General features: G+C 40.1%; 1 protein-coding gene across 2 annotated transcripts in view; it reads left to right on the top strand.

Annotated features, from left to right (window-relative positions):
• The first annotated feature begins 1,239 nt into the window (after window positions 1–1,239).
• The window catches only part of crebrf (creb3 regulatory factor), a 33,759-nt gene continuing 9,337 nt past the window's right edge, over window positions 1,240–25,661 (top strand). The window contains exons 1-9 of one of the 2 annotated variants that reach the window (XM_081390396.1): window positions 1,240–1,381; window positions 15,571–15,779; window positions 15,882–16,007; window positions 17,149–18,349; window positions 20,298–20,492; window positions 20,689–20,878; window positions 21,143–21,216; window positions 22,012–22,134; window positions 23,102–25,328. In XM_081390396.1, coding sequence (XP_081246522.1) covers window positions 15,771–15,779; window positions 15,882–16,007; window positions 17,149–18,349; window positions 20,298–20,492; window positions 20,689–20,878; window positions 21,143–21,216; window positions 22,012–22,134; window positions 23,102–23,220 — 2,037 coding nt within the window. In that variant the 5' untranslated portion in view covers window positions 1,240–1,381; window positions 15,571–15,770 and the 3' untranslated portion in view covers window positions 23,221–25,328. Of the gene's footprint in view, window positions 1,382–15,570; window positions 15,780–15,881; window positions 16,008–17,148; window positions 18,350–20,297; window positions 20,493–20,688; window positions 20,879–21,142; window positions 21,217–22,011; window positions 22,135–23,101; window positions 25,329–25,661 lie in introns of those variants that run through there. The other variant, XR_014031913.1, reaches the window with a different exon arrangement.

The raw sequence follows: 25,661 nt of genomic DNA, 5'->3' as shown, positions 1-25,661 counted from the left end.
TCATGGTGAAAATTGTGTTTTTTGTGAGTATTTTGATCTGGTGACTTTGTTCATTCTTTGTTTAGCTCGCGGGCAGCATTTAAAAACAACATGACCCCCTGTTGTGGGAGATCTACCCAGCTTCAGATGAAAGATACATTTCACATATTTACAATATTTGAACGGGGCTTACAGGTTTAAAAAGTTGTTGTATGTTTATGTTGAAATTTGTCTATAAATGTTTTTATCTCAGGGGATATGTTGCCCTTTTAGGGGTATAAAATGGCTCATATATGCATTGCAAAACAATGATAAATAAAAGTTCCCCAAAAACCTTTCGTGTCTTATATTTAACATAAACATGAAATATTTTTAAAAGAATTTTAAAAATGATGTATGAATAATCAAATAAACCCGAGTTGATTCAGTCCAGTAAAGGTTAACAGTAAAATCTTACATTTACTTTATAAAAATACTTTATTTTATATAAAAAAAGTATGAACTATCAATGAGATGACGGGAGTCATGAAGTAGATTGTGTACAACAGGTTTTTTTTCAGCAAAGTTTTGGTCATATTGATAAGTTATAGGCCCTAGAAATTTGCATATTAAATATTATACAGTAGGCTAATATATTCATAAATAGGCATTATACTTATTGTTCAACAGAATTTTAAAAAGAATGTTTAGTTTAAGTTATGAGAAAATAAATGTTTTACAAATGTTGCTACACGTTACATTCTGTTTTCAGTGAATTTCTACCCCCAAAGGGGCGATACAAACATTAATATAAAAAATAAAAGAAAATCATGAAATTGTATAATTTGTGTCCTAATAAGATATAAGATAAGATAAAATATCAAGATAAAAGATAAATTAAGATAAAGATAAAATAGTTGTTCTCTATATGGTCTTGCCCTTTTTGGGGTTATAACATAACATAACATAACATAACATAACATAACATAACATAACATAACATAACATAACATAACATAACGTAACGTAACGTAGCGTAACGTAACGTAACGTAACGATAATATAATATAATATAATATAATATAATATAATATAATATAATATAATATAATATAATATAATTAATATAATTTCATATCATATAATTTCATATCATATAATTGTATGAAACCCCATTTTTCAGGCTTAAGTATTTAAATAACTTGTTTTGGGGCAGGAACGAGCGCTCGCCTTGATTGGTCGGTGCAGAACCACGTGACTAGGCAGTCACGCGCTTTCCAGGAACCCGTCAGGAAGAAGATAAACAAAACAAACCAGAGAGAGGAAGACGGCGTGGATTGAGAAGAAATGACATTAAGTTTTCCTAGAGACGATTAAAATTTGGAGCTACAACCATTTTTTCTAATAAATGGGTTGCTTAAAGGTGAGTCATCTTTTTTAACTATGCCAACGCAGTGAAGTGTGCAAGAATAGTTGTTTAATAATGATAAAAACAGTGTGTCTTGTAGTTAGCTCTCTGGCTAAGTTATGCTAGCAGAGGGGAGGGACGCGGAGGCCATAGTGTTGAAGCAGCGCTAGTTCCTCTAACCCGTTCTCGTCTGTTTATCTCTCTGGATTCAGAGCGATATTTTATCGTGTTTCGCAGCTTGAGGTGGCCGTTTGTCCTTTCAGATCAATATTTTTCCCGTGTTTGCTTAGCTGGCCAGTCATTGGTGCTGAGTAAGGGCAGGAGGTGTTGGTTCGCTTTCAGTTACACAAGAACTTCTAGAACATTGCAGGACCCCAGAGTTTTCTTTTAGTGTACAAACCCAGTCCAGATATCGACTAATACGCTAATAATATAAATTAGATGCATTAAATAAAGCTTATTAGAATTGGAAAATCAGTGATTTATAGATTTTTTGTATTTTTTTTGTATTCATAGATTCTTTTACGGTGTCTTACTATAAGTCTGCAAGGGTACACGCCCCCATCACGCACGATGCAAAGTGAAATGACAAAACACGATAGTTTTCGCGTTATCTAGAATGTCTTTGGGACATGGACACCCATCCCAACTGATTTTAATGTTTTTTGATCGTGCTCCAAAAAAAAAAACCCGCATGCAAAATAAAATGCAATTTCTGGTCAGTTTGAACGAGTCTATTAATCTCAAGTTAATTTGCCTGCTGTCTTGCAAATGATTCAGAATTGAGCGTTTGTCTGCAAACTAAAAGTTTGCGGAAATAATGTTTTGCATTCCATCTGTTTACGTAACGTGTGGAGGCCTGCGATATTGTTTGTTGCTCGTCGAGTCAACCGAGCTTAGTGGGGCGGGTCTTGATTGACTGCGAACTGGTGCAATCATTAATATGCGGAGGCGGGTCGTGAGTTTGCTCGCAGCCAATCAGAAAGCGCCATTGCGTGGGCGTTGGCGCAGTATCGCAGCGTGTTAGGTTGACGCTATTTGTTTTTGAAGGGTGCCATGTTGAGTTCAGGGTGTTGTTGTGAAGTGTTAGTAGGTCAGAGTAAAGTAGGATCTCGCCCACAACGCTAATCATTAAAGCAACATTCCTTTGGTTTAATGCAGTTTTTGCGGATGTGTTTAATCTGTGAGGGCTCAGGAGTGTAGAAATGTGAGCAGTGTCAAGAGATGTTTAGTAGGTCATTCTGTCTCCATGTAAACATTGCAGGGGTGGGCACCTATAGTATAAGAGGGATAGCATTACATCTGCGTGCTATATATTCAGGCTTTTATAAGAACCCATGTGTAGCCTGATGAGCAGACTAAAAAAGGGAGCAAGCACTGAATTTTGAGGTTTGATTGGGACTTCACCCAGAGGCCTGTACTGATAGTAGGATTTGACTTTTCTTTGCCATGAAATAAGTGCTAAAAGTCAAACAATCAGCTGTGAAACTGAGCTTATATTTCCTCTAAAGAGTGTTCTCGTCCTGGTTTGAATAAGTAAACGATTATGTGCTTTACCCAACCTAAGGTTTGAGTTTCTCAAATGCATGTTGTAAAATCAAAAGATTAGTTCACTTCAAAAGTTTAACTCACTTATTTTTTACTCACCGTTTGTGCAATTGTGACCTTCTTAAAAAAAAGAAGGATTCAAATATAAAATAATCCCATGCAACTCATCCCATATTCCAAGTGTCCCGAAGGCATACAGTAGTTATTTAATTAATTATCAAACAAACATTATATTCAATTTCAGTGTTGCTGTAAAACAATAATTTAGATGCTTCACTAATGTTGATTATTCAAAAATTATCCTTTTGTATTGCATCTGAAATTTATATGTTTAGTATGACGTGATGGAGTAAATTATATATATATTTGTATAATTATACAGTCAGTCAGTCAGTAGTTTAAAGCAATAATCCACAATTGAAATGTTCAGAGAGCTTCAGTTGTCCTTGAGTGCATGTGCCCGTGTGTAAGGAGTGTGTGCTGTTGCTGTCTCGGCGAGCAGAGACCTCTGACATTTGCAGAATAGTCTGTGCATTTGAAGCCTGGACTGCAAAATGCAAGCTTGTTTGTAATTAGACTGTCATTTTCAGGTGCAAACAGACATCGGAGCTATAAGACACGTCTAAACATCAGCCTAAGCAAGACTGTCTACAGTCATACTTCCTGAGCATTAGCCACAGTGTGTCTGTACTCTGTAGATTTAGCGCAAAGGCCACCAGTTTGATCACAGCACGCCTACGCATAAGATTCCTCAGATTGTGCACAACAAAGTGACGACCTGCAAGTGCAAACTGCACAAAACTAGTGTGTAACAAAGTGTTTTAGTTTATGGACATTAGGGGCGTGTGATGATGTGACCAAAATCTGATAGCACGAGTAATTTATTGCACGATAATGGTATCACAATATTGCTTAGGGTATTTTTGCTTTAAATAAGGTTTTTATGATACTGAAATGTTGGATACCATGTGAAGTTTCATAATTCTTGTCACAAAAAAAACTAATACGAGCCTAAAAAAAACCTAACAAGCATACTGAAGATAAGTAAACTGTGAAAAAGAAAGAAGAAACTAATTACAATAATATTGTAATATATTTTAATTGGGGAGGGGGAGGGGGAGGGGGGGGGGGCAAATGAAATACTCCTACAACTTCAAGCACTAGAAATAAATATTTCATAAATTAGTAATCAAAGGTAAGGTATTAAAAACACTGCATTGCCTTCATGGTGTAATACATTTTATAAAGTTACAAAAGTGAATCAGTCAATCAAGAGCAGTACAAGATTTTCTCTTTTTGTCTAAAACTGTAGTAAAGACTGTAAAGACATGGACCAGTGAAACAGATCGGGCATTACAAGCCTGTTTTCTCTAACATTAATAACACAGACAGCCGCAGGTATATTAGGCTGCTGTCACTTTAATAGTGATGCTGAAAAGAAGCTTTGTGAGGCACTGATGCTTTCCCCTCAACTGTATCATAAAATGGCTCATTACTCAAAGCTTTTCAACATGGTGCACACACTAGCGACATCTTGTGGTCAAAAGGTGGAAATCTTGCCTTTTTGCGTCCCAGACGACCCAGCCATTCTTCAAAGGCTGCGTTTACACTTGGCATTAACATGCGATCACCGTGATCCGATCAAGCAGATCGGATCGTAAGCCGGGGGACATTTTACAAATCTTGCAAAATGAGGAGGATGAAGAAGCTGCTAGTTCTAATAATGTGGATAGACGCCGTAATGGAAACGGTACAGAGAAACGTATCCGAGAACATTGCCAGCTGTGATGGGAACATCCACCTGTGAATGCAGACACGATGGCTGGATTGCGTTCACATTACACTGAGATCCGATCACAATGCATCCTCGACTACCTCCGAACCTGGACACGCTGATTGGATAGCATTCCCATCAGAAGCGCGTTTACACTTGTCTTTTCAATGTGTATGTGGACAATCCGGATACAGGTCTCATGTTAATGTCAAGTGTAAACGCAGCCATAGTTTCAAATAATAATTCAGTTTGTGTTGTGAAAACCATATAAGGCAATACAAATATTGAATCTATATAAATAATAGTCTTTCAGGGGTCTTTACTTGCATAATGTATCAATAAATGTATGGAAAATAATACATTTACAAATCAATAAATTAACTAATTTTGTCGGCTACTTTAGCCTCATTCACATAAACTTTTGCCAAAGTCCTAAACATGAGTCCATAGACGAGGCTCATGTAGGAATATATGATCAAAACAAATGAAGATTTTTGTGGATTGGTCAGTTGAAGTACTTGTGAGCTGGGGATTAATACTAAAATTGAAAATGCATGAAACTACACATGCAAATATTCATGTTATGATTTATTCTTATCAAAGAAGTGAATGACACTCAAGCTGCGCAAGGTGTTCGCGCTATTTCTGAATCCGAATATGAAGCAGTCACATGGTTGTGTGCGAAAACGAAGCTTTGGATGTCACAGATCACGTGATTGTGGCAAAACGAATCAAGCTCCGGTGCAGTGCTTCAATGTGAGATGTCAAGTGCGCATATCTCTCAGACAGCACTGAGAAACAGTCTCGGACAGTGTGCGCATATGGCAAAATGAGTTGTCTTAGGCTGCTTACTGCGCTTCAAAAGTTTAAAATGGTTTTTAAATCGCAATACTTAAACTCAAGGATCAATGCATCAAGCCGCCTCGGTGTGTAGCTCCACAGTTGTTTTACTGTTTTTGTTAGTTTGTCCCGTCTTTAGTTATTCCTCTCAGTTTCTCCAGGGACGAACTGCTGAACATTCGGCAGGACACGCCACACAATCTTTCACCGGTTTTCATTATCTGGACTTTGGCCAGCGGGGCGGGGCTGAGAGCCATGAGAACGGAGCGAGTGCTAATTAGCGTCACCTGCGCGCCACACCGTCTCGAGTCTTACGGAGGAGCTCTAGAAGGATAAAAGGTGGAGTGACGACAGTGCAAGATATGAGAGGTCCAGGCCTGGACTTTACTTTGTATTTTGTTTATGTTTGTGCGGCAGTGGTCCCTGAGGGGCTGCCGCTTTACTTCAGTTTTATTGTTTATTTTTGGATTATAGTTTTATGTTAAATGTTTGCCGGTTCTCTCCTCCTTCTTCCCTGAACTATGTACATTGTTACATTGGTACCGAAACCTGGGAGGAAGGAGGGAAGCGCTGTCATAGAGCCCTCGCCGCTGTGGGGAAGTCGAGGTGCCATTGAGTTGGATTGAGCAGAATCTGCCAAGGATGCTTGAGGCGGTGGAGCTGGAGGGATCGGTGAGGGGACTGAGATACTCGCACCAAAGCATGGAGGGGTGGCTGCCGTTGGGTCAGAGGAGATGTCACCGTTTGCCGACATCTGGGTCTGCATCCAGCCGCCAGCATGTGGAGGAGAAGGTGCCGCGGGAACTGGGCCTCACTGGCGGACTCCCACGAGGAGGAGCCGTTGCCGGCCATCAGGGGAAGTCCGCCCACCTGGGGCATCCAGTGCGAAGAAATTCTCTCGACTGGTTGGGGACCGAGCGGCAGTGCATTTTGGGAACCGGACCAAGAATTTTTTAATCCCTCTCTCTCCTCACTCATCTCTGTCTCTCCTCATCCTTCCATCTCCTTTTTTTTTTTTTTTTTCACCTCGTCTGTCCTTACCCCCAGGTGTAGTGCGGGGCTGAGAGCCGTGGGAACAGAGCAAGGCCGGTGGCTCAAGTGCTTCCCGCTGAGATTTTAAAACAGTGGGTAGCACAATTCAACTGTGAAAAAATGCTACCAGCATCATTTTCATGTGGTTTGAGGATTTATTAACATCCATATCAACCCTACCCTTAAAACAGTGCAAAAAATAGTTGGTAGCACAATCTGATAGGTAGCATTACTCGTCAGAACACAAGCGTGCTAGTGCAGCTCTGCGGCGTTGCCTAGCATCCATCTGGCAAACCTCCGCAACAAACGGACAAACTTCTTCTCCTGTCCTGAACAAGTAAGGACTTTTTAAAAATCTGATGCTCTGTGTTTCACGGAAACCTGCCTGAATGTAGCCATCCCGGACAGCGTGTTAAATCTGGGCTTCCAGCTGTTCCAATGCAGAATCCGCAGAGAAATCATGAGGCGGTGGGACATGTTTCTACATCAATGAATGTACAGATGTAAAAGCATTGAAGAAGATGTGCTGTCCCGATCTAGAAGTAGTCTTCATCAACTGTAAGCCTTTCCACTCACCGTGGGAGTTTTCCTTGTTCATTCTCGCCAGTGTTTACATTCCTCCGCGAGCGTGTTTGAACGCAGCGCTGCAACAGCTGGCTGATCAGATCATAGACATGGAGCAACAAAACCCGGACTCTATTATAATTCTTCTCTGGGACTTTAGTAATGCAAATCTCTCCCGTGAATTGCCAAAATACAGACGGCACGTTACATATCCCAGTAGAGACAGTAATATACTGGACCCCTGCTACACCACAATAAAGGATGCATATCACTCCGTCCCACATGCAGCTTTGGGGCTCTCTGATCACTATCTGGTTCATCTTATACCTACCTACAATCAAAAACTTCATCTAAATCATCTAAAACTGTAGTAAAGACTGTAAAGACATGGACCAGTGAAACAGATCGGGCATTACAAGCCTGTTTCGAGTGCACAGATTGAGTGTTTTTGAAGCTGCTGCTGCCACCGATCTGGACAAGCTCACTGAAAGTGTTACATCATATCAGTTTCTGTGAGGATATGTGCATTCCTACCAGGACTTAATTAACACAACAATGACAAACCATGGTTCACAGCAAGACTCAGACAGCTTAGTCAGACCAAAGAAGATGCCCCTACAAAGGTTGGGACAGAGTCTTGTTTAATCAGGCTGAAAAGACACTGACAAAGGAGATCAGAGTGGCTAAGAGAAACTACTCTAAAACTACTCTACAGTTTTCAGCATCAGTGTGGAAAGTCTTGAAAGACATCACCTCCCCACACTGTGTCTAATCAACAACTGGCTGATGACCTGAATGAGTTTTATTGCAGGTTTGAAAAATCCGGTCTCACGCCCCTCATCCGTTCTAGCCTCCTCTCCACGCATTCATTAACACCTTCAGCAACCCCCTCTCCCAACAATCTGTGTAGAGGATATGTGCCAGGTCTTCCCGAAACAGTAGACAAAGAGTGCACCAGGCCCATGCCGTTTCACTGACTATCTGGCCCCAGATCACTGTTGCTGTGCGAAGGACGTTCCTGCTTCAAATGCTCCACTTTCTTCCCCATTCCAAAGAAACCCAAAGTCACAGGACTAAATGACTTCAGACATGTTGCGTCGTCATGAAGTCATTTGAAAGACCCGAAGGACATCACTGGACCTTTGCTGGACCCCCTGCAGTTTGCTTGGATGTCAACGTGGGACTGCACTACATCCCGCAACATCTCTCCAGACCTGGGACTTATGGGAGGATCCTGGGCTACAGCTCGGCTTTCAACACTATCATCCCGGATATCCTCCTGACTAAGCGTACCCAGTTCTCGGTACCCACCCAATCTGTCAGTGGAGCATCAACTTCCTTACAGACAGGCAGCAGCCAGCGAGACTGGGACAATTCACATCCAAACCATGCACCATCAACACCAGCGCCCCTCAGCAGGGTTGTGTTCACTCCCCACTGCTCTTCTTCATGTATACCAATGACAGCACTGCAAAAAGACCCCTCTGTCAAGCTCCTGAAGTTTGCGGACAACACTACACTCATTGGCCTCATCCGGGACGGTGACGAGTCTGCTCACAGAAAGGAGATTAAAGAACTGGTTATCTGTTGCAGTCATGACCTGGAGCTGAACACGCTCAAAACAGTGGAGATGATTGTGGACTTCAGGAGGAACATCCCCAGAGTGAGCAAAAGGGTTGGTGAAATCATTCTGGAACATTCTGGATCATTCACATCCAGGCCACTTTCTCTTTGAACTGTTGCCGTCTGGTTGGCGCCACAGAGCACCATAATCAGCCATTCATACTGTGTTTTTTTTTTTTTTTTTATATGTATTTTTAATTACTTATTAAATTTTATTATCTGTGTTATCACTGTCATTCTGTTTGTGCACTGGAAGCTTCTTCCACCAAGACAAATTCCTTGTATGTGAAAGCATACTTGGCAATAAAGCTCTTTATAGATCGCCTACCTAGACTTTTATACAGGCAAAGTTTGAATATTGCAGATAAAGTAGATTATTTTTTAATATTGATTATTTTCAAGGTTTCATTCTTTGGCCGTTTTATACATTGTTTAATACATTTCATACTATTTCATTTCACATGACAGGACTGTAGTTTATTTTTTTAACAGTTCATTACTGCATTTCTGGTAACAGCATTTAGTGACTTACAGAGAGCTATTTCTTTGTATGGCTTCTAGCTGATTAAAATAATAAAAGAAAAACAATTATTAAAATGATTCAGTGTTAATGTGACTAAAAATATTGATTTAGCTGAAATATGCCTAATGATAAAAGTAATTTTTTGCATGCACGCACTTATTATACGATAATTTTTTTGGGTGCACAAACGTTTGAGCTTCTGACCGTATTTGATGTGCACAATGTATGTGCTGCGTAAATCAATGTTTATATGTGAATAAAATAAATAAAATCTGTTCATCATATAAAGTGATTGTGTCTTTTCTGAAGACTTGGATTAAACCACTTGCTTCATATGGATTAGTTTTATGATGTCTTCATGAACTTTTTTCAATCTTGAAAATGTTGATTACCTAGACTTTTAATGAATAGACAGAAATGAGATTAGCACAATCAGGGAAGGCTCTTTAGGCTGTGTCGTCAAACATTCATTCGTTTACACGACACCACGATACCATTATCGTTTCCGTGTAAAATACAAAAAAACGCGAATTTGTGAGAACGGTGACATCACGCGCATGTATATCACGAGTTCAGTCTATAGACGGCATAGGGTTTCTTTACAAAGTGACAGCGCCAACTACTGGCCTGGCAGCAGAATACAGCGTTTTCATGGAATAATGTTTTCGTACGCGAATGATGCAAAGGAAAAACCTTACAGTTATTAGTACCTTGTTGTCGTGTAAATGTACCCTAACTGTTGTAATTGGAAATTAGAGGAAATGAATTATTGAATTTGGTCTGAGACAGTAAAAGGAGCTTTAATGGGTATGAAAGTAACATTCTTTTCACCTTTTGTTCACTTCACTAGTACAAATGTGCTTTGAATCAGATCCCTGTGTAGTTCTCAGCTCATTATAATCCATAACCAGGGTCATTACCTGTTGGACGTGTTTGTATTCAGTTTGAATCATGAACAAGTCATTCAGACCGGTTTTGTGAACCTGTCCAAATCATTTCAAACATTGCTGCTAATTCACCACCTATAAAACATTTTGGGACAGTAAGATTTTTTTCTGAAAGAAATATAATATTTTTATTTAGTAAGCAGGTATTAAATTGATTAAAAGGGAAAGTAAAGATTTGTTACATTTATTAGATTGTATTTTTATTTTAAATATATTTTAAATAAAATTTCTATTCATCAAATAATCATGAAAAAATTTATCACGGTCACATGTCTCATGTTTTCATCATTGATAATAATTTGAAAAGTTTCTTGAGCAGCAAATCAGCATATTAGAATCATTTCTGAAGGATCATGTGATATTTTACAATGTATTTAAATAGAAATATATTACTGGTTTTACTGTATTTATTTTATTTTTTAAATGCAGCTTTGGTGAGCATAACAGGCTTCTTTCAAAACATTAAAAAATTGTGAACCATAATTTAAAACTCCATCAAGTAACATTTTGAAAGGACGCTTTTCAGCAAGAGTAGTCAATCCAACACCATAATTTCTAAAGCCGAAATCATGTTTCCTCTGGTCTACAGTCTGTCACTCCCAGATCATATTTCCTTTCCCATAGATAGACCTTTCATTACAGCCGCTCAGGGACGTGTATTCATGAGAACAATGCTTGTTTACTACACAAGATAATCAGTATCAGCTGCTGTCGTTTCATCCGTCCTTCTATATTTTCACATCATCCAACGTGTTGCTAGTAGTCTTTGGTAAAGCTAGCCTCGTTTTGATGAATAACATGAAGGCTGATTTCTTCAGTGAGACTGTACTTTTGATGTAAGTCTGCCGGGTAGACGTTCCTCCGCATTGCCTTCCTTCCCGTGATCTTGCTGAGATTTTATGAGATATATCACAACAGGTGGATAACATATTACTGGAGGATTGCTCATACAGAGAGCCTGTGTCTCGTCCTCATTTCAGATTTCCAAGGCAGGTGTTTCATCACTTGACTAAATTGCCTTTTTCCACTATAAAGAACCTTTTGTTTTTAAGAGTGTTTTAAAGAGTGTACTTGTACCCCATTCACACCGACAGAAGTTTTGTCTCTGGAAGTTGCCAGGTCTCTGTACTCGTAGTTAGTATGTCTACATTCTTACCAGTGGATGTCCTGATGTTATTGGTGGGCTGCGTTCGGTGTCTGATTATTAGTATTAATTTGTAATCATGAAAATATACTAGCCTAACGTTTTTTAAGTGTCAAATATATTACCGAAGCTGAAAAGCCAAATGTTTCCTGTTCTTTGTTTTGTCAGTTAGCGAGCTAGCAGCTTAGCCCAGTAAGGCTGCTACGTCATGCACCGCTACGTCAAGCGTCGCTGAAGGCCATCTCAGTTTGAGTTAGCCTTTGAATGCAGCCTTTGTTTCGTGTCCTTCATTCAGCTCATTTTGAATGATACATTAAGTCTATTCCTCACTTCCTTATATCACCCACAATACTTTGCACACATTCCAATTCACGAAAAAGAAAAAGAACTAACGGAGAACGAGTTGGCCTTGAGCTTGTCTGAGTTCATTATGAAATGCAAGACACCATCATGTTCAAAACATGTTATCTTTTTGTTTTGGTGTAAATTAATCACTTAACACTAAATTGCTAATAATGTAGGCCACTGGAAGACCTCAGACGGCTGTCATTCACTGCCATTCAGTTAATAGAAAGCCAGTTAATTTAAAGATTTTTAATTTTTTTAGTATGAAATACTAAATGCCGTGATGAATGTGTGACGCAGCCATGCGCACTTACTAGGCCGTCTCATTTAAGCGTTTAATGCTGAGGACATAGATAGATAGATGGATACACAAACACACATAACGTTAAATTATCTACATATCATAATACAATCAAAAATAATCACGGACATCACAAAAAAACAAACAAAAAAAAACCCAAAAACAAAACAACAACAAAGAGAGCGAAGTGACGTATCAATGGCCGATTTCCTATGTATTAAGAGCTCGTATAGATACAGGAACAAAACTCTTACTATACCTGGCCTTTCTACACATCGGTAACCTATACCTGCGGCCAGAAGGCAGGGGGATACAATATAGTGGGTGGTCTGGGTCATTCAAGATTTGTTGTGCCTTTCATAACGTGAATGTAGAGACACTATCCGATAAATTAGGGGAAGGGATACCAATAATTTAACTTGTTAAATAAGATATCTTTAAGAATTTGTTCTTGTTGGTAACTGTTAGCATATGTTAGCACCATAAATAGGAGGACTCGAGGCTACTGGACTAGGAAGGACACAACCTCGACAGGAGCCAGCTTTCCGTTTGAGAAGTTTTTGCACCCTTGAAAGGCACTTCAGGAAGGTGACGCCATTTCTAGGAACGTTCCAAGCGAAAAGTGAACACCTGAATCCCTCAATGAAGGGCCCTCACAGGTCTGTTAGTGAAGGGAACATGTAGTGAGTCACTTCAAGGAAGCAATTTAATCATTTATGGCCATGTTCTGCCCTTCGGAGTGGATAGGGCATAGGGATGCTCATTTCCGATTGGAATTTCGTCATAGTCTTTCGTAGCCAGACCTTCAGACTGGCGGCAGACAGTGTTAACTCATTAGCAGCTTTCATTGGCCAAGGACCACGCAAGAGGCCGTCTGAATGACATGTAAGGCAACCAATCACAGTTCAGCGTTGTGTTTAGGGGTGTGAAAATATAAAGCCGGTGTTCCTACAATAACAGACCGGTGTGTAAAACTCTTGGACGTCTTTTAAAGAGTCTATGTATGCTGTGAACTTCACATACTTTTGAAAATCTAGAGTTAAGTTGATCATGATAAGCGCTTTTTGTTACAGTTGTAAACACTACTGCTTCCTTCTTCCAAGATGTGGACCGTTAAAGAACGTGACACACACGTCCTGTAGAATTCAACCAATTAGATGACGACCTCAAAACTCCCAAAGTGTTTCCCATTTTGCCTTACGCTGCATTCACACGAGGCATTGGCATCAACACTCGACGGATGGCGTGTCTGAAACTTGGTGCTGACGCGACCGTCATAGTGACAACAGCCAATCACATAACTTTTCCGGTGTTGTATGAATGCATTTGGCTAACGTCTGCGCTAGGGAATTTGCATAGGCGATCTGATTGGCTGACGCCTGCGTAGCGCTTAAAAGCTGCCACAAGCAACACCGGTGACGCGACTAACAATTCAGTTCAACTCTCCAACTTTCCAACTCTTCTCCCCTGGCCTCAATTTTGTTTTGTTTTTTTTTATAAAAAAAATGGACTTTGTCCTTACTTGTGATTTTTCCCTGTTTCTTTGGTAACCCAAAGTAGCGCCACACGTTGCTTTTCAATTTGTCAGTGATTTCGAACTCCTCGTCAGGCGTGGTTGTTAGGCGTTGGCGCAGCCATTGTTTTGGTATACAAAATAGTCCCTAACCAGGACGCTAACGTCACCTACAGGAGCCCAGATGACCAAAAATAGCCTTGCTAATGAGCTCGCGATTCACAACTTCACCAGACGTGAAAAAGCCTCGGAATCTGAATTGAAAACAACGTTTACAAGCAAACACATTTAACAAAAAATAATGCTAATAACAGGTTCGAATATTAAAGGATGCCTAATATTCGTTCGAATATCATTATTTTTTTTAAATATTTGAATAACGAAGTTCGGAGTCAGAGCCCTAACAAGTTGGGAAGTCGTAATTACGGCATCAGGTGCGTTCAAGTCAGAGCAAGATGGCGATGTACCTTTTCTAAAAAAAAAATATTTTCTCACTGACCACCACCACCTTGGAGACTCTGGGTTCAAAGAAAATTCACAGTTTCCCGCTCATAATTAAGACATCATGATGGCTTTTCCGTTTATATGGATTCAGTGCGTATACACGATCTTTCTGACATGACTTGAACACACCATTTGTATTCGGAGATACTACTCCCTTCATGTACGGTTTTTGCTTACTATATATTAGGGAAGTAGGTATTTTCGAAAGGAGGGACAGCTTTCTTTTAGCTAAAAGTGAGCTATACGAAGAAACGCTTTTGTATTTAAATACAATGGTGTGTAATCTCATATCATGAACAAGATTGAACAATTATCAATGGTTGAATCAAACTTTATACGTTTTTTCATGCTTATTTTTTTTTATTCTGTGTATAGAACAGTAAAATCACAGTAACATGAACTTGCCTCAAATACAGTATCTCGTTGGAGACATGGGCATGTGAGCTCTACTGACGTCACTTCATTTGGTAGTTCACAGTTCGTTTGCATGAAGTTAAATTTAAAAGGTAAATTCCAACACCATGTTGTCAGTGGTTACACTCACTCATGCCGTTGAAAATCAATGACTGCAGGTTGCTTTGTCGCTGCAGATCGCTGACATTGTGAACACTCATTTTGGGCTAACAAAAAGAATGATACCTCAAATTGTGTGGCTTGTTTAGGCCAGTGAGTAACTACCCTAGTAATGGTGTGCACACTAGCAACCTCCTAGCAACGTGCAAAAAAACCCCCAACCAGAACACCCTACAAATCAGTCAAAACAAACCACATTTTCGTCAGAAAGTGTAAATCAGTGAGTATGCAGTGGAATAGTGAAGCACTAAAGGGAATTTGTTTCTTTTTTTTCTTCTCACTCTGCTTATGTGGGCTGTATGCAAACGCTGCCGTGCACAACGCCAAAGGGTGATAAGACGCTTATTTGACTTGCTCGGTTCACCAGGAGGAAATGATGTCATCAAGCACAAGAGAGACAGGATTGTTTTGCTCAGCGTTGGAGCTGGCCAGCACAAGCCTCACATGCTCTGGCATATTTCTGTTGATTTGTTATGCAAAGAGTGTCCAGCGTTTCGGGTCTCACTGCCAATGGCTGTCTGCGAGTCTAGGGGAAAGGGTGCCGGTGACGTCGTTTTAAAAATAGCCACGGTGTTCGATGCTCTTGCACTATTGCTGCCCATCAGACTGATACGATTTAGGGCTCCCTTCTCTTCCTCCATGGATCTCAGGCAACCTCCCTAACTTTTTCGACCATGACCATACAAAAACCACAATGTTTCTGTGGATGTTTGCAGATGCAAAAAGCATTGATGCCTATGAAACGTACCTGTCCGCTGCTGTTCTACTGTCAACACACAGTTGTTTTTGTGTTAGTGTTTCATAGCCTGTGCCATTTCGCAGCTTCTAAGTGACATTTTGTTTATAGACTTGCGTTACCAGACTGCGCAGGCTTAGTGTCCTGTATTGTACACTGGTGTTTGTACAGATAATGCTGTGTTATTGTAATATTTGTGATAGCTAACCTCTCTCCTGTTCTGTTTTCTTTCCACAGACAACCGTCAACCAAGGAGGACAACTCAGCCATACTTAAACGTGCTGATAAATCCTTCATATTCAAAACAAGAACTGTTTTTTTTTTTTTTATGCTTAAAATCTAATTTTCATCCAGAGATTGACGAAAAGTGAGGAAGATTAAGACAGGGTTGGTCGGATAAAAGTTTCCTTCAAGGAACTGAAGATCTGTGCTTGGCAATGCCTCAGGTACAGGCCCTGTTGATCAAATTTGGTATCAAAATTGAAATTCAAATGTGTTTTTGAAATAGGTCTCATGGTATGCTTCTGCTTTTTCCTTTCATCTTATAGCCCAGCATTAGCGGTATGGAACCTCCCTTTGGGGATGCATTTCAAAACTGCTCTTTTGCTGACCAGGCACTGACCAGTACAGACCTGTTGGCCAACAATTCTGACCCAGATTTCATGTATGAACTGGTGAGTAACCCACAGTGCCCTCAATACCCACAGTTGTATTAATTTTTTTTCACATTACAGGCCCTGCACATAACTTGCAGCAAAAAAACAACAAAAAAAAAACAGAAAAATTCTATTGTGGCGTTGTATTGATTTGTTCCCTTGCTTTAGTTAAATCATGGCCACAATTTCACTTAATTAAAAAGAGGAAACGAACTAGTACAACATGGCTGCGCTTTGTCTAAATCGTTGAAATCAATTCTGTGGCCACGCCAGCTAATTTACATGACTTCTAAAAAAAAATCACATTTTTAAAATTATGCTACCTAAAGATATTCAAGTTGGGAACCCTAGTTCTTCAAAGAAATAAGGTAGTGAATTAAAATAAGTAATACCTTGATTGTTTAGTTACTTTTGCTTATTTTAAAGCTTGCTTTATTTTATTTTTAAGTCATCTTGGGGCCCTTTTGGAAGATTGATGGGCCATGTGAACTGTGTATTTAACAAAATATTTTTTATTCAATTTGAAGATTTGATTACTCATTGTTCAGTTACATTTTTCATGTTTATTTGCATAGCGCTTTTCCCAATACAAATAATTTCAAACCAGCTTTACAGAAAATGCGAAACTAGTACAGTCAACTAGCCAGAGGTGACCGTGTCAAGAAAAAAATAAAAAGGTATTGGAGAAAAACCTCGAGAAGCTCCAAAATCATCAGGGGGAGCTCATTCTCTGGCAAAAAGTAATGTCCTTAATATGGCTGTAATATACAGTTCATGCAACGGAAGTCATGAATTTATGAACATTGAGTGACAAATTGACTGCATTACTTTTGTATAGAGTTTCAGAAAACTTCCAGAAGTAGTTGTGGTGACATTTCCACAAAGGGATAAGCAGTTATTAAACCAGGTTGCATCGTGTACTTGTGTGCTAAAAGTTACTAACCTCAAGAATGTTAACCCAGGGCTTACAAAAGAACAGTGTGAAAAGTTGAAACCTGACAGCCCAGCATTAATTACAAACCCAAGGTGAAGTTTAGACATGCAACAAGATTTCCAAAGGGTTATGTAAATGACACTGGGTTATTCATTTCACGTGTTAAAAGCCCGTCAGTGTCTTCAGTGTGCCGTATAAAAGAAGTGACATTTTTAATGTTCGCAGGATCGGGACATGACTTGCCGCCAGAGCCCTAGAGGAGACATTTTCACAGTAGGGGACTGCAAGGACATGGACAGCATGGATCATCTACCTGAGCTGGCAGACAACGACCCCGCTTATAGCTCAAACTTTGAGCAGTGGGACACGTACTGGGAGGACTTGACGAAGTACACCCGCCTCACCAGTTGTGATATCTGGGGCACCAAAGAAGTTGATTTCTTGGGCCTTGATGACTTTTCCAGCCCTTACCAGGACGAGGAAGTGATAGGTCGGACGCCTACCCTTGCCCAGCTCAACAGTGAAGACTCACAGCCAGTTTGCGACACTCTTTACCATCCGGACTTGTTGGTGGGTCAAAAGCAGCTTTTGTTTCCACCTTCCACCATGGCAAAGAACGCCAACAGACTCAGCAACTCTGCAACCAGCGCCACATTGAGTCGCAACCCTCTGCCGGACTTCGCCGAGGGATCCCAGAAAGCGACCTGGCCTGTTGCCTCCAGCACTGACACAATGGCCAAGGCCCTGTTTCAGGGCCCTTGCAAAGCCCCACCTGGGACTCTAGACAACATGGATTACGTTCGCAAAGCCAAGGTGCGCATCAGCCTACCACGCAAACCTTTAGTTGAGAGCTCTACCCAGCAGGTTAGTGTTTCCACCGTTCCTCAAATCGAGGAGCAGGAGTCGACAGCTTCAATGGTCTGTGAGGATACAGCCATTGCCGCTAACATGGCATCCTCCATTATCTGTGAGAAGAGCGTTGAGACTCCTAAACGAGAGGTACCACGCAGTCCTGGTCCTGAAGTAGCGAGTCTGAGGACAGTGCCACACAAAGTCCACTTCCCTGCCGCCGCCGGAGGTGAAACCAGCGCCCTCGGATCCGACACTTCCGCCGCGGACAAAAAGAAGGAGGAAGAGCACAACTACTCGTTATTCTTAACCAGGGCCAGACTGGCAGCGAAGGCCACTGCTGACATGGAAGAAGAAGAGGAAGAGGAGGAGGAGGAGGAGGAGGAGGAGGAAGAAGGTGAAGAAGAGGAAGAGGCAGAAGAGGCAGAGGGACTGGACCTAGATGATGAAGACCATGATGAAGGGTTCGGCAGTGAACACGAGCTCTCAGAGAATGAAGAGGAAGAGGAGGAGGAGGAGGATGAGGACTATGAAGGCGACAAAGATGACTACGTTAGTGATGCATTCTCAGAGCCAGGTGCGAAACTACATGTTTTTTTTTTTTTGATGCTGTTATAACCAAATGCATAAAAACATACTGGTATTGATACAGATCTGATGCTGTTGCTCATGTGCTGTATGTTCTGTACATACAATGTCCTGTACATTCAGAACCCTAAGCGTCATACTTCCGAAGGTACACTATTCAGTGCCACCAAGCGAGTACACAGTTCTTTCAGCACACAGACCTAAAACTAAGTGAGCAGGAAGAGCGAGATCTGAATCAGGGTAGCGTCATATTTGAGTTTTGACAGGAATGTAAACGAGGCTGTGAGGTTGAAGTACAGTGCGTTCAATGGATTGCACTGTTGTTTAACAGCTGACAATTGTCTTTTCAACAACAAAAAACTACAACTTTCAATGGACAAAACTCCATAAAACCATTCTGAAAGTTGTTAATGTGAAAATTAATTGATCCAGGACTTTTATACGGTGCTTGACATTGTAAAGACTGTAAGTCTATCCCTCACTTCCTCGTTTGCATCCGCGTTAAATTTAATATGGCATCTAATCCGACTAAGTCTGTATCACGTTCGTTCTCCTAGAATGTCATCGCTCTCAACTAGAATTGGGAAGTTCGTTTTAGGACCTAGATACTTGGAAAGTGCATTGTAAGGTTGTGTGAAGATAATAACCCAAGGGAAGTGAAAGTAACAGTTGATCTTACCCAATACATTTACAATGTATGCATTTGGCAGATGCTTTTATTCAAAGTGACTTACATTTCTTTCAAGGTACACATTTTATCAGTTCTTGCTTTCCCTGGGAATCGAACTCATGATCTTGGTGTCACGCGTTTTTTTGTAAGCGGCATTATGGAGCTAATAATTTAAGCATTTTGCAATAATGTGTATGTCTGTTTGTGTACCTACTTAAAGGGATAGTTCACCCAAAAATGAAAATTCTGTCCTCAGTTGTTCACCCACATGTTGTTCCAAACCCATAGGACTTTGGTTTATGTGTTGCAATACCATCTTTTAAAATTGAACCTGAGTGATTTCTGTCCCTCGATCGAAAGTCCACTCCACCAAAACGTTTCAAGAAGTTCGCAAAAGTAATCCATCGGATTTGATCGGTTTAATCCAAGTCTTCTGAAGGGATGTGATCGCTTTATGATGAACAGATTTAATATAGTTCAATGGCTCTTGTGTGTCACGCAAGCACATTTCAGTGTCTGTTTACCATATTTGATGTCTATGGAAAGTCTCCATTTAGATAGCTAAGTGCACATGTGTCTGTAATTATTTATTTATTATAATTTGTTGTTTTAAAATGATACGTATGGGTTACTTACACTTTTGACCACATTATATGATTACTTACAGCAGTTTATTAGGGTTTGGATGATGCTTTGCCGAAAACCTAGTGACTCTTGTTAAATCTTTCAGATAGGGATTGTTGGAGTGTCATAATTTGTGTCAAACCCTAAATGTGTCCTCATCCACCAATCCTGTTGGAAACTGAAGAGACCCAAATTTCCACCTGTCAGAAAACATAGTTTGAAACGCCACTCACTGGAACTTTTTTCCCAAAGTTTTGTAGCTTGTCACCTCAAATTGAATGAAGCTTCTTTTCAGGTTGCTCTCTACAACACAGAGGTGTTGCAAACATTTTGTTTGTAAACATTGTAATTCCACCTATTGCATAATGATACTGCAGTCTCCTGTATTTGCTGTTGAAGTTGATATTTAATGAAAATATCAATCATCAGTCTCGCTGGACTGTCCTCGAAATTTGTAGCATTACTGAAATACAGGTATACGTAACAGCAAATGCCAAACCAGAAGTATCAGTACTCGTATTTTTCTTAGAAATTTTAAATTATGACTTTTCATTTGCTAGATTAAAGTGATTCTATAAATGCATGTTAGGAAAATATCCTTGTTGGTTTCTTTCTTCCTCTCATTACCATCTCTTTTAAACAGGATGTGACACAGATATGGTTGATGATGTCAAAGGCCTGACAGCTGGGATTTCCAGGAAGAGGGGAAAGCGTCGATACTTCTGGGAGTATAGTGAGCAGCTCATCCCATCCAAACAGGAGCGCATGCTGAAACCCTCCGAATGGGACAGAGAAACTCTTCCCAGCAACATGTACCAAAAGAATGGCCTGCACCATGGTGAGATATTTACTGTCCTTCTCATAGGTTCCCTCTTTACATTTATGGACCAAAGAAGTGGCTATTCAGTTCATGCTACAGATTATAATCACTGAAGATCACGCTAGCAATTATACTAGCAATTATTTTGAACATCTTCCAGTATCTCCCATCAAGCCTGATATATTGATTGCCATTGCTTGACTGACTTGTTTAGGAAAATACGCATTGAAGAAATCACGCCGGACGGATGTGGAAGATCTCACTCCAAACCCACGAAAGCTGCTTCAGATTGGCAATGAACTCCGGAAGCTCAATAAAGTTATTAGTGACCTGACGCCCGTTAGTGAATTACCACTAACCGCTCGGCCTCGATCTCGCAAGGAGAAGAACAAGCTCGCATCCAGGTAAAGCCTTGCTATTTGAACTACTACTGCTGCTTTCATTCTCAAAGCCAACACCCCAATGACTTCTCTTAGATTTATTCTTATGCAACACAATACCAGCATAGATAGACTGGTCAAACTGTATAGTGGATGGATGGTTTGTGAATAAAATGCTTAATTACAGTGCACCATAAAAAAAACTCTAATAGAAGATGGAAATTTTGTTTGAGTATGCAGATGAAACTGCACTTCTTGATTCTTCTTTTTGGTTGTTTTCTCCACCAGGGCCTGCAGGCTGAAGAAAAAAGCTCAGTATGAAGCCAACAAAGTCAAGTTATGGGGCCTTGGGACTGAATACGGTACGTTTTGACATCGCAATCAAATATTAAAGGAAGTGCCTGAGATTGTTTATTATAGAATCTCTCTAGATTATGTTTTGCTAACCACAGGGGTGCGTTTCCCAAAAGCATCGTTAGCCAACTCTGGTCGCAAGTTCCGTCCTTATCAGCATAGTTCAACAAGTCGTTCACCCATAGTTCCAACGAACATTTGCAAACAGCATCGCAAAGTTGTGTGTTTGGAACGACAGCTCTCGACCTGTGGTTAGAAGCAGAGTTTCTAGTTTGCATGACATGTGGACTCAATAAATCCTTATCTTGAGCAAAATAAGCAAGCTGACATACAGTACAACCTGTGTCTTTCACTTCGAATATATACAAATCTTACTTTCTCAAGAGAAACAAAGCACCGTTTTTGAAGAATGCGCATGTGCGTACGTGCTCTAGTTCGTAAGAACGAGCCTATGACTGAATCTGGAAATAAACCAAGATAAGTGAAAAAAATTAGAAGTAGTCCTCAGATGACATGTCTGCAACTTATAGCATTAATTCAATCTCAAATGGATCAATTAAAAGCAGTTGTTGCTTCACCACATGCGTGACATTATTAACGAACGTGGTTGAACAACAAATTTGCGACAATACGTTTTCGGGAAACGTCGTTGTACGGGAAACGCACCCCTGTCCCAGATTGAGTGTAACCTCCTTGCTTTCCTTTGAAATGGGGCTGTTAATTTTTTGTGCATTCTTACAACCAAGCAAATGCATCCATGTATGCCAAGAATGAACCAAAGATATGATTATCTACTTTTTCAGATCGTTTGCTGTTTGTGATCAACGCAATCAAAGAAGAGATAGTCAGCAGAGTTCAGGATATCTCAAATGACAAAGAAACAAGCATGACGGAGAAGTTGGATAAACTCATCGATGATACTCTAGGTAAGAAAATGTGCTGCATTCTTCACTCGTAAAAGTGCATTTAGCATTGACTTGGCATATGCTAATTATGTGTGATCTTGCACAAGCTGTCTTCAAGTTTTCCTCATGCACACTAGTAACAACTTAGATCTGCATGCGTTACAAACGTGATGAAGCTGCATCCTCTCAAACAGCTGCTATCCTTCAAGAATTTTAAGAGCCTCCACTTTGCTTTGCTCTGTTTGCTTTTCGTTAGGGACAATGAGCAAATCGCGACACCACAAAATGTACCCTCATCCGACTAGTGTCGCAGTTATCAAAACAGCTTTAAATGAATGTTTTAAACCTCTTCTTGTCATCATCACTGAAATATTTTCTCTTAATCGGGCCAAACTTAAAGCATACAACAAAACAGGGTGGAAGCTCATGAACTTGTCGCCAAAGTCTGGGAAATAAACTCTTCGGCAATGTTGGTAAAGTTTTTAGAAATGGCAATCTTGTGAGTTCCATTACTTTGCTGAAACTGTATACAACCTCAATTGAAAATTGCAATTTCACGGGGCAAAAACAAAGGTCAGTTGTCCATTACTAAGTGTAGCGATGTATGAAGCACAGCTCACACATAAGCCACTTTCAAACCAAGCATCTTTCTGTTTATCAACGTGGCGAATTCGCGTGAACAACTTGAACGAAATCTGTGTGGGGAAATCTTCCGCCCTCACGTGACATTCCGATGGATTTCACGTGGATTCCTATTGAAATGGCTGGATTTCACCCATGAAAATTTGCTGAAAAACGGTAAATGTGACCGCAACTTTAATTCCTGGTTTGAGAACGTAGACTCATCACTAAGGTGGCAATATCAGTGTCTTTTCTGTGCTCTCGTCTTAATGAAACTGTTCAATATTAGATCATATGTTTACAAACTCTTATTGAGAAAAAAAAAAAAAGGAAAAAAAGAAGTAATAGCTTTTCTTTGTTCATGCAGTGAAGCCACCAGTGGCCGGCCAGACTTCAGACTTCGTGAATCAGATCCTGGAGAACACTGGGAAAGGAGATCCCACCGGAGGGCTGGTGGGGTTGCGTGTGCCCACATCGAAAGTGTAAACCTCGGAGCACACATGAAGCCATCCGCGCCATTCTTGTCCCACACTGTATCGGCCCAACACTCTGCATGTCCATTTCACTTGGAGACGCACCCTCACATTTAAAGTGAATACATGCATACGGTACCCGCCTGTCTGTGCATACGTATGTATATATTCACCACTTGCACACCAATGGAAATGAAACTATAGTAGTTAAACTTTGCACTCAGTAGTCTGTTTCCTACCATGTGTGCATGTGGCTGGTATCAATCAACAGGCCGCCATGTTGCAAATATTAAAAGCCAATATATGAGATACCTCCTACAATCGAGAAAAAGAGAGAAAAAAAGCTAAATTAGCACTAGTCTTTGCTGTAGCCATTTTCCTCTTGCATCCAGCTAAATCTGTCAAATGCCCATAACGAGTTTTGAAAAGCGGAGGCGCGCTCTGCAGAGAAACTACGAAGGCATTAGCTCCTTTGATTTAGCGGTCGAAAAAAAAGGTGTAAATGCAGACTTCCCGAGCTTTTGAACACGGCATGTGCGATTTCACCTTCGAGATACACCTTTATACACAAACTACAACATTGCCGAGGGAAGTACTGAGGAACGCGAAAACTGACGTTCAACAAAGAGTAGTGCAACGTCACTGAAGTTCGGTGTATATATGTAGGATAGGGATGCGTCAAACGAGTAGGAGGTGAGGAAGCGGGCCTCAGACGCCCATTTCCGCACACTTGCGATCGTCTCAGGTTGGAGAGAAAGAGAAAGGAGAGAAGGAGTGTGTGTTTTTTCTTTCCGTTTTTTTTTTTCTTTTCTTTCTTTGACTTGAGAAGATGGTCAGTTAAACCCCTTATTGTAAATAGGCGGGATGATTATTATCCACTGGTGAAACCTTTTCCTTTCTACACTTTGGTTGAAGTGCCCTCGCGTCAGACCACCCTTGATGTTGTGTTGCGAATTCTCAGCGAAAGGGGCTTAAAAAGTTGATTCCCAGACTGGGTTTTGTTTATATTTGTACTTTATATATAAGTAAGATTCATTGTGCCTTGTAATCGCGGAGTTGAGGAAAAATAAAACTCAATGGAGAGCGCAAATGGACCATTTTGCAGAGCGCAAGTAGTCGAGGCGAGGTTTGTAATGTAATTCAGCTCTTTAAAGATACTCTGAATGTACATAGGAACATGGAAAATATATATGCCACAGAGTCTGTGCTTTGTATCAAAAAGATGGCTCTGGCAAATGTCTTTTTTCGGTACTTCGTTTAAGAGGGGACGGGGGGTGGGCGGTGTCGTACTATAAGAAATATTCACATATAAAATACAAAAATGATGTTTGCACACTATATTTTGATTGTTTTGTTTTTTGTACCAAAGACACATGCAACTTAAAATGGCAACTAGCCAGTCTAAGTAAGGTTTTGCACAGCTTACCTGACAACGTATTGAATGTAGGAAAAATGGTAGGGTCAGGGATTTCTAATGAACTGTGAAATTTGCTTGGGTCCAATTCTCTGCAGAAAGAAGCGTTCATTTGCATCCTCGTTTTGTACAATTTTGTACTGTTCTTTTTTGTTCTCTTTGAAATGTTCGGTTTCCCTCCACGAAGTTTTGTTGCGTATTTAAAAGAGGAGCTGTAAAGTTAATCGAGATGATGTTTCTATTGTGCCCATAGGAAGACACGATCACGAAACCGAAAGGTTTGCTGTTCTTCCTATAGTTGTAGAGAAGAGTGCACACACACAAATAATACACAAAAGTCCTTGTCTTGTTTATAGTTTGTATACGCATTAATCAATATTAAGATGCCTCCTTATGAACTGATTAGTTACTCAGCACGAAACATTTTTATGCTTGTGTCTTCTTACTCTTATTGTTGAAATATTGAAAGAAAGAGAAAATTGCGTATATTTTTGTAGAGATTGCCTTTATCTTTCCTCTCCTTGTTGCCCACATTCTCGAATGTTTTTGAAAGCACTTATCTTGCTAAGGAAAATCAGATGATCCTGTGCAAATTGTTATTTAAAATCTTTTTTTTTTGTATTTAACACAATCAGTTACTTAAATGTACTTTTCCGGCTGAATCTCATGATGAAAAAAAAGTCCAGGTTATTTTTAACCCCAGTATCAAAAAAATAAATAAATAACCGTGACCGTTTACGTCGAATAAATGAGAATTACTTTAATGAGAACCGAAGTGGAAAATTCCCTGCCACCATGATCTCAAGCTGCTGCAAATTTGTTCATTCTGAAAAATCTCTTCCAAAGGCCTTTTAAAAGTGACTTTATGCTGAAGCTTGCGGAGAAGGTTGTAGCTCAAATATCATTTTGATCAAAGAAGGGAGAATATTTTTTCCTTTTAAAAATCTAAACTGGTAGAAAGAGTTTTGTAAAAGCTATTTTTCTGTATTTACTTTTGGTAGCATAGCAAAAATATTCTATATACCGTCCATGATGTGTTG

Source organism: Scardinius erythrophthalmus (genome assembly GCF_964197995.2).
Source record: "Scardinius erythrophthalmus genome assembly, chromosome: 17".
Taxonomy (NCBI): Eukaryota; Metazoa; Chordata; class Actinopteri; order Cypriniformes; family Leuciscidae; genus Scardinius; species Scardinius erythrophthalmus.
The sequence above is the reverse complement of the archived record's forward strand: the minus strand, read 5'-3'. Positions and strand labels throughout refer to the sequence as shown.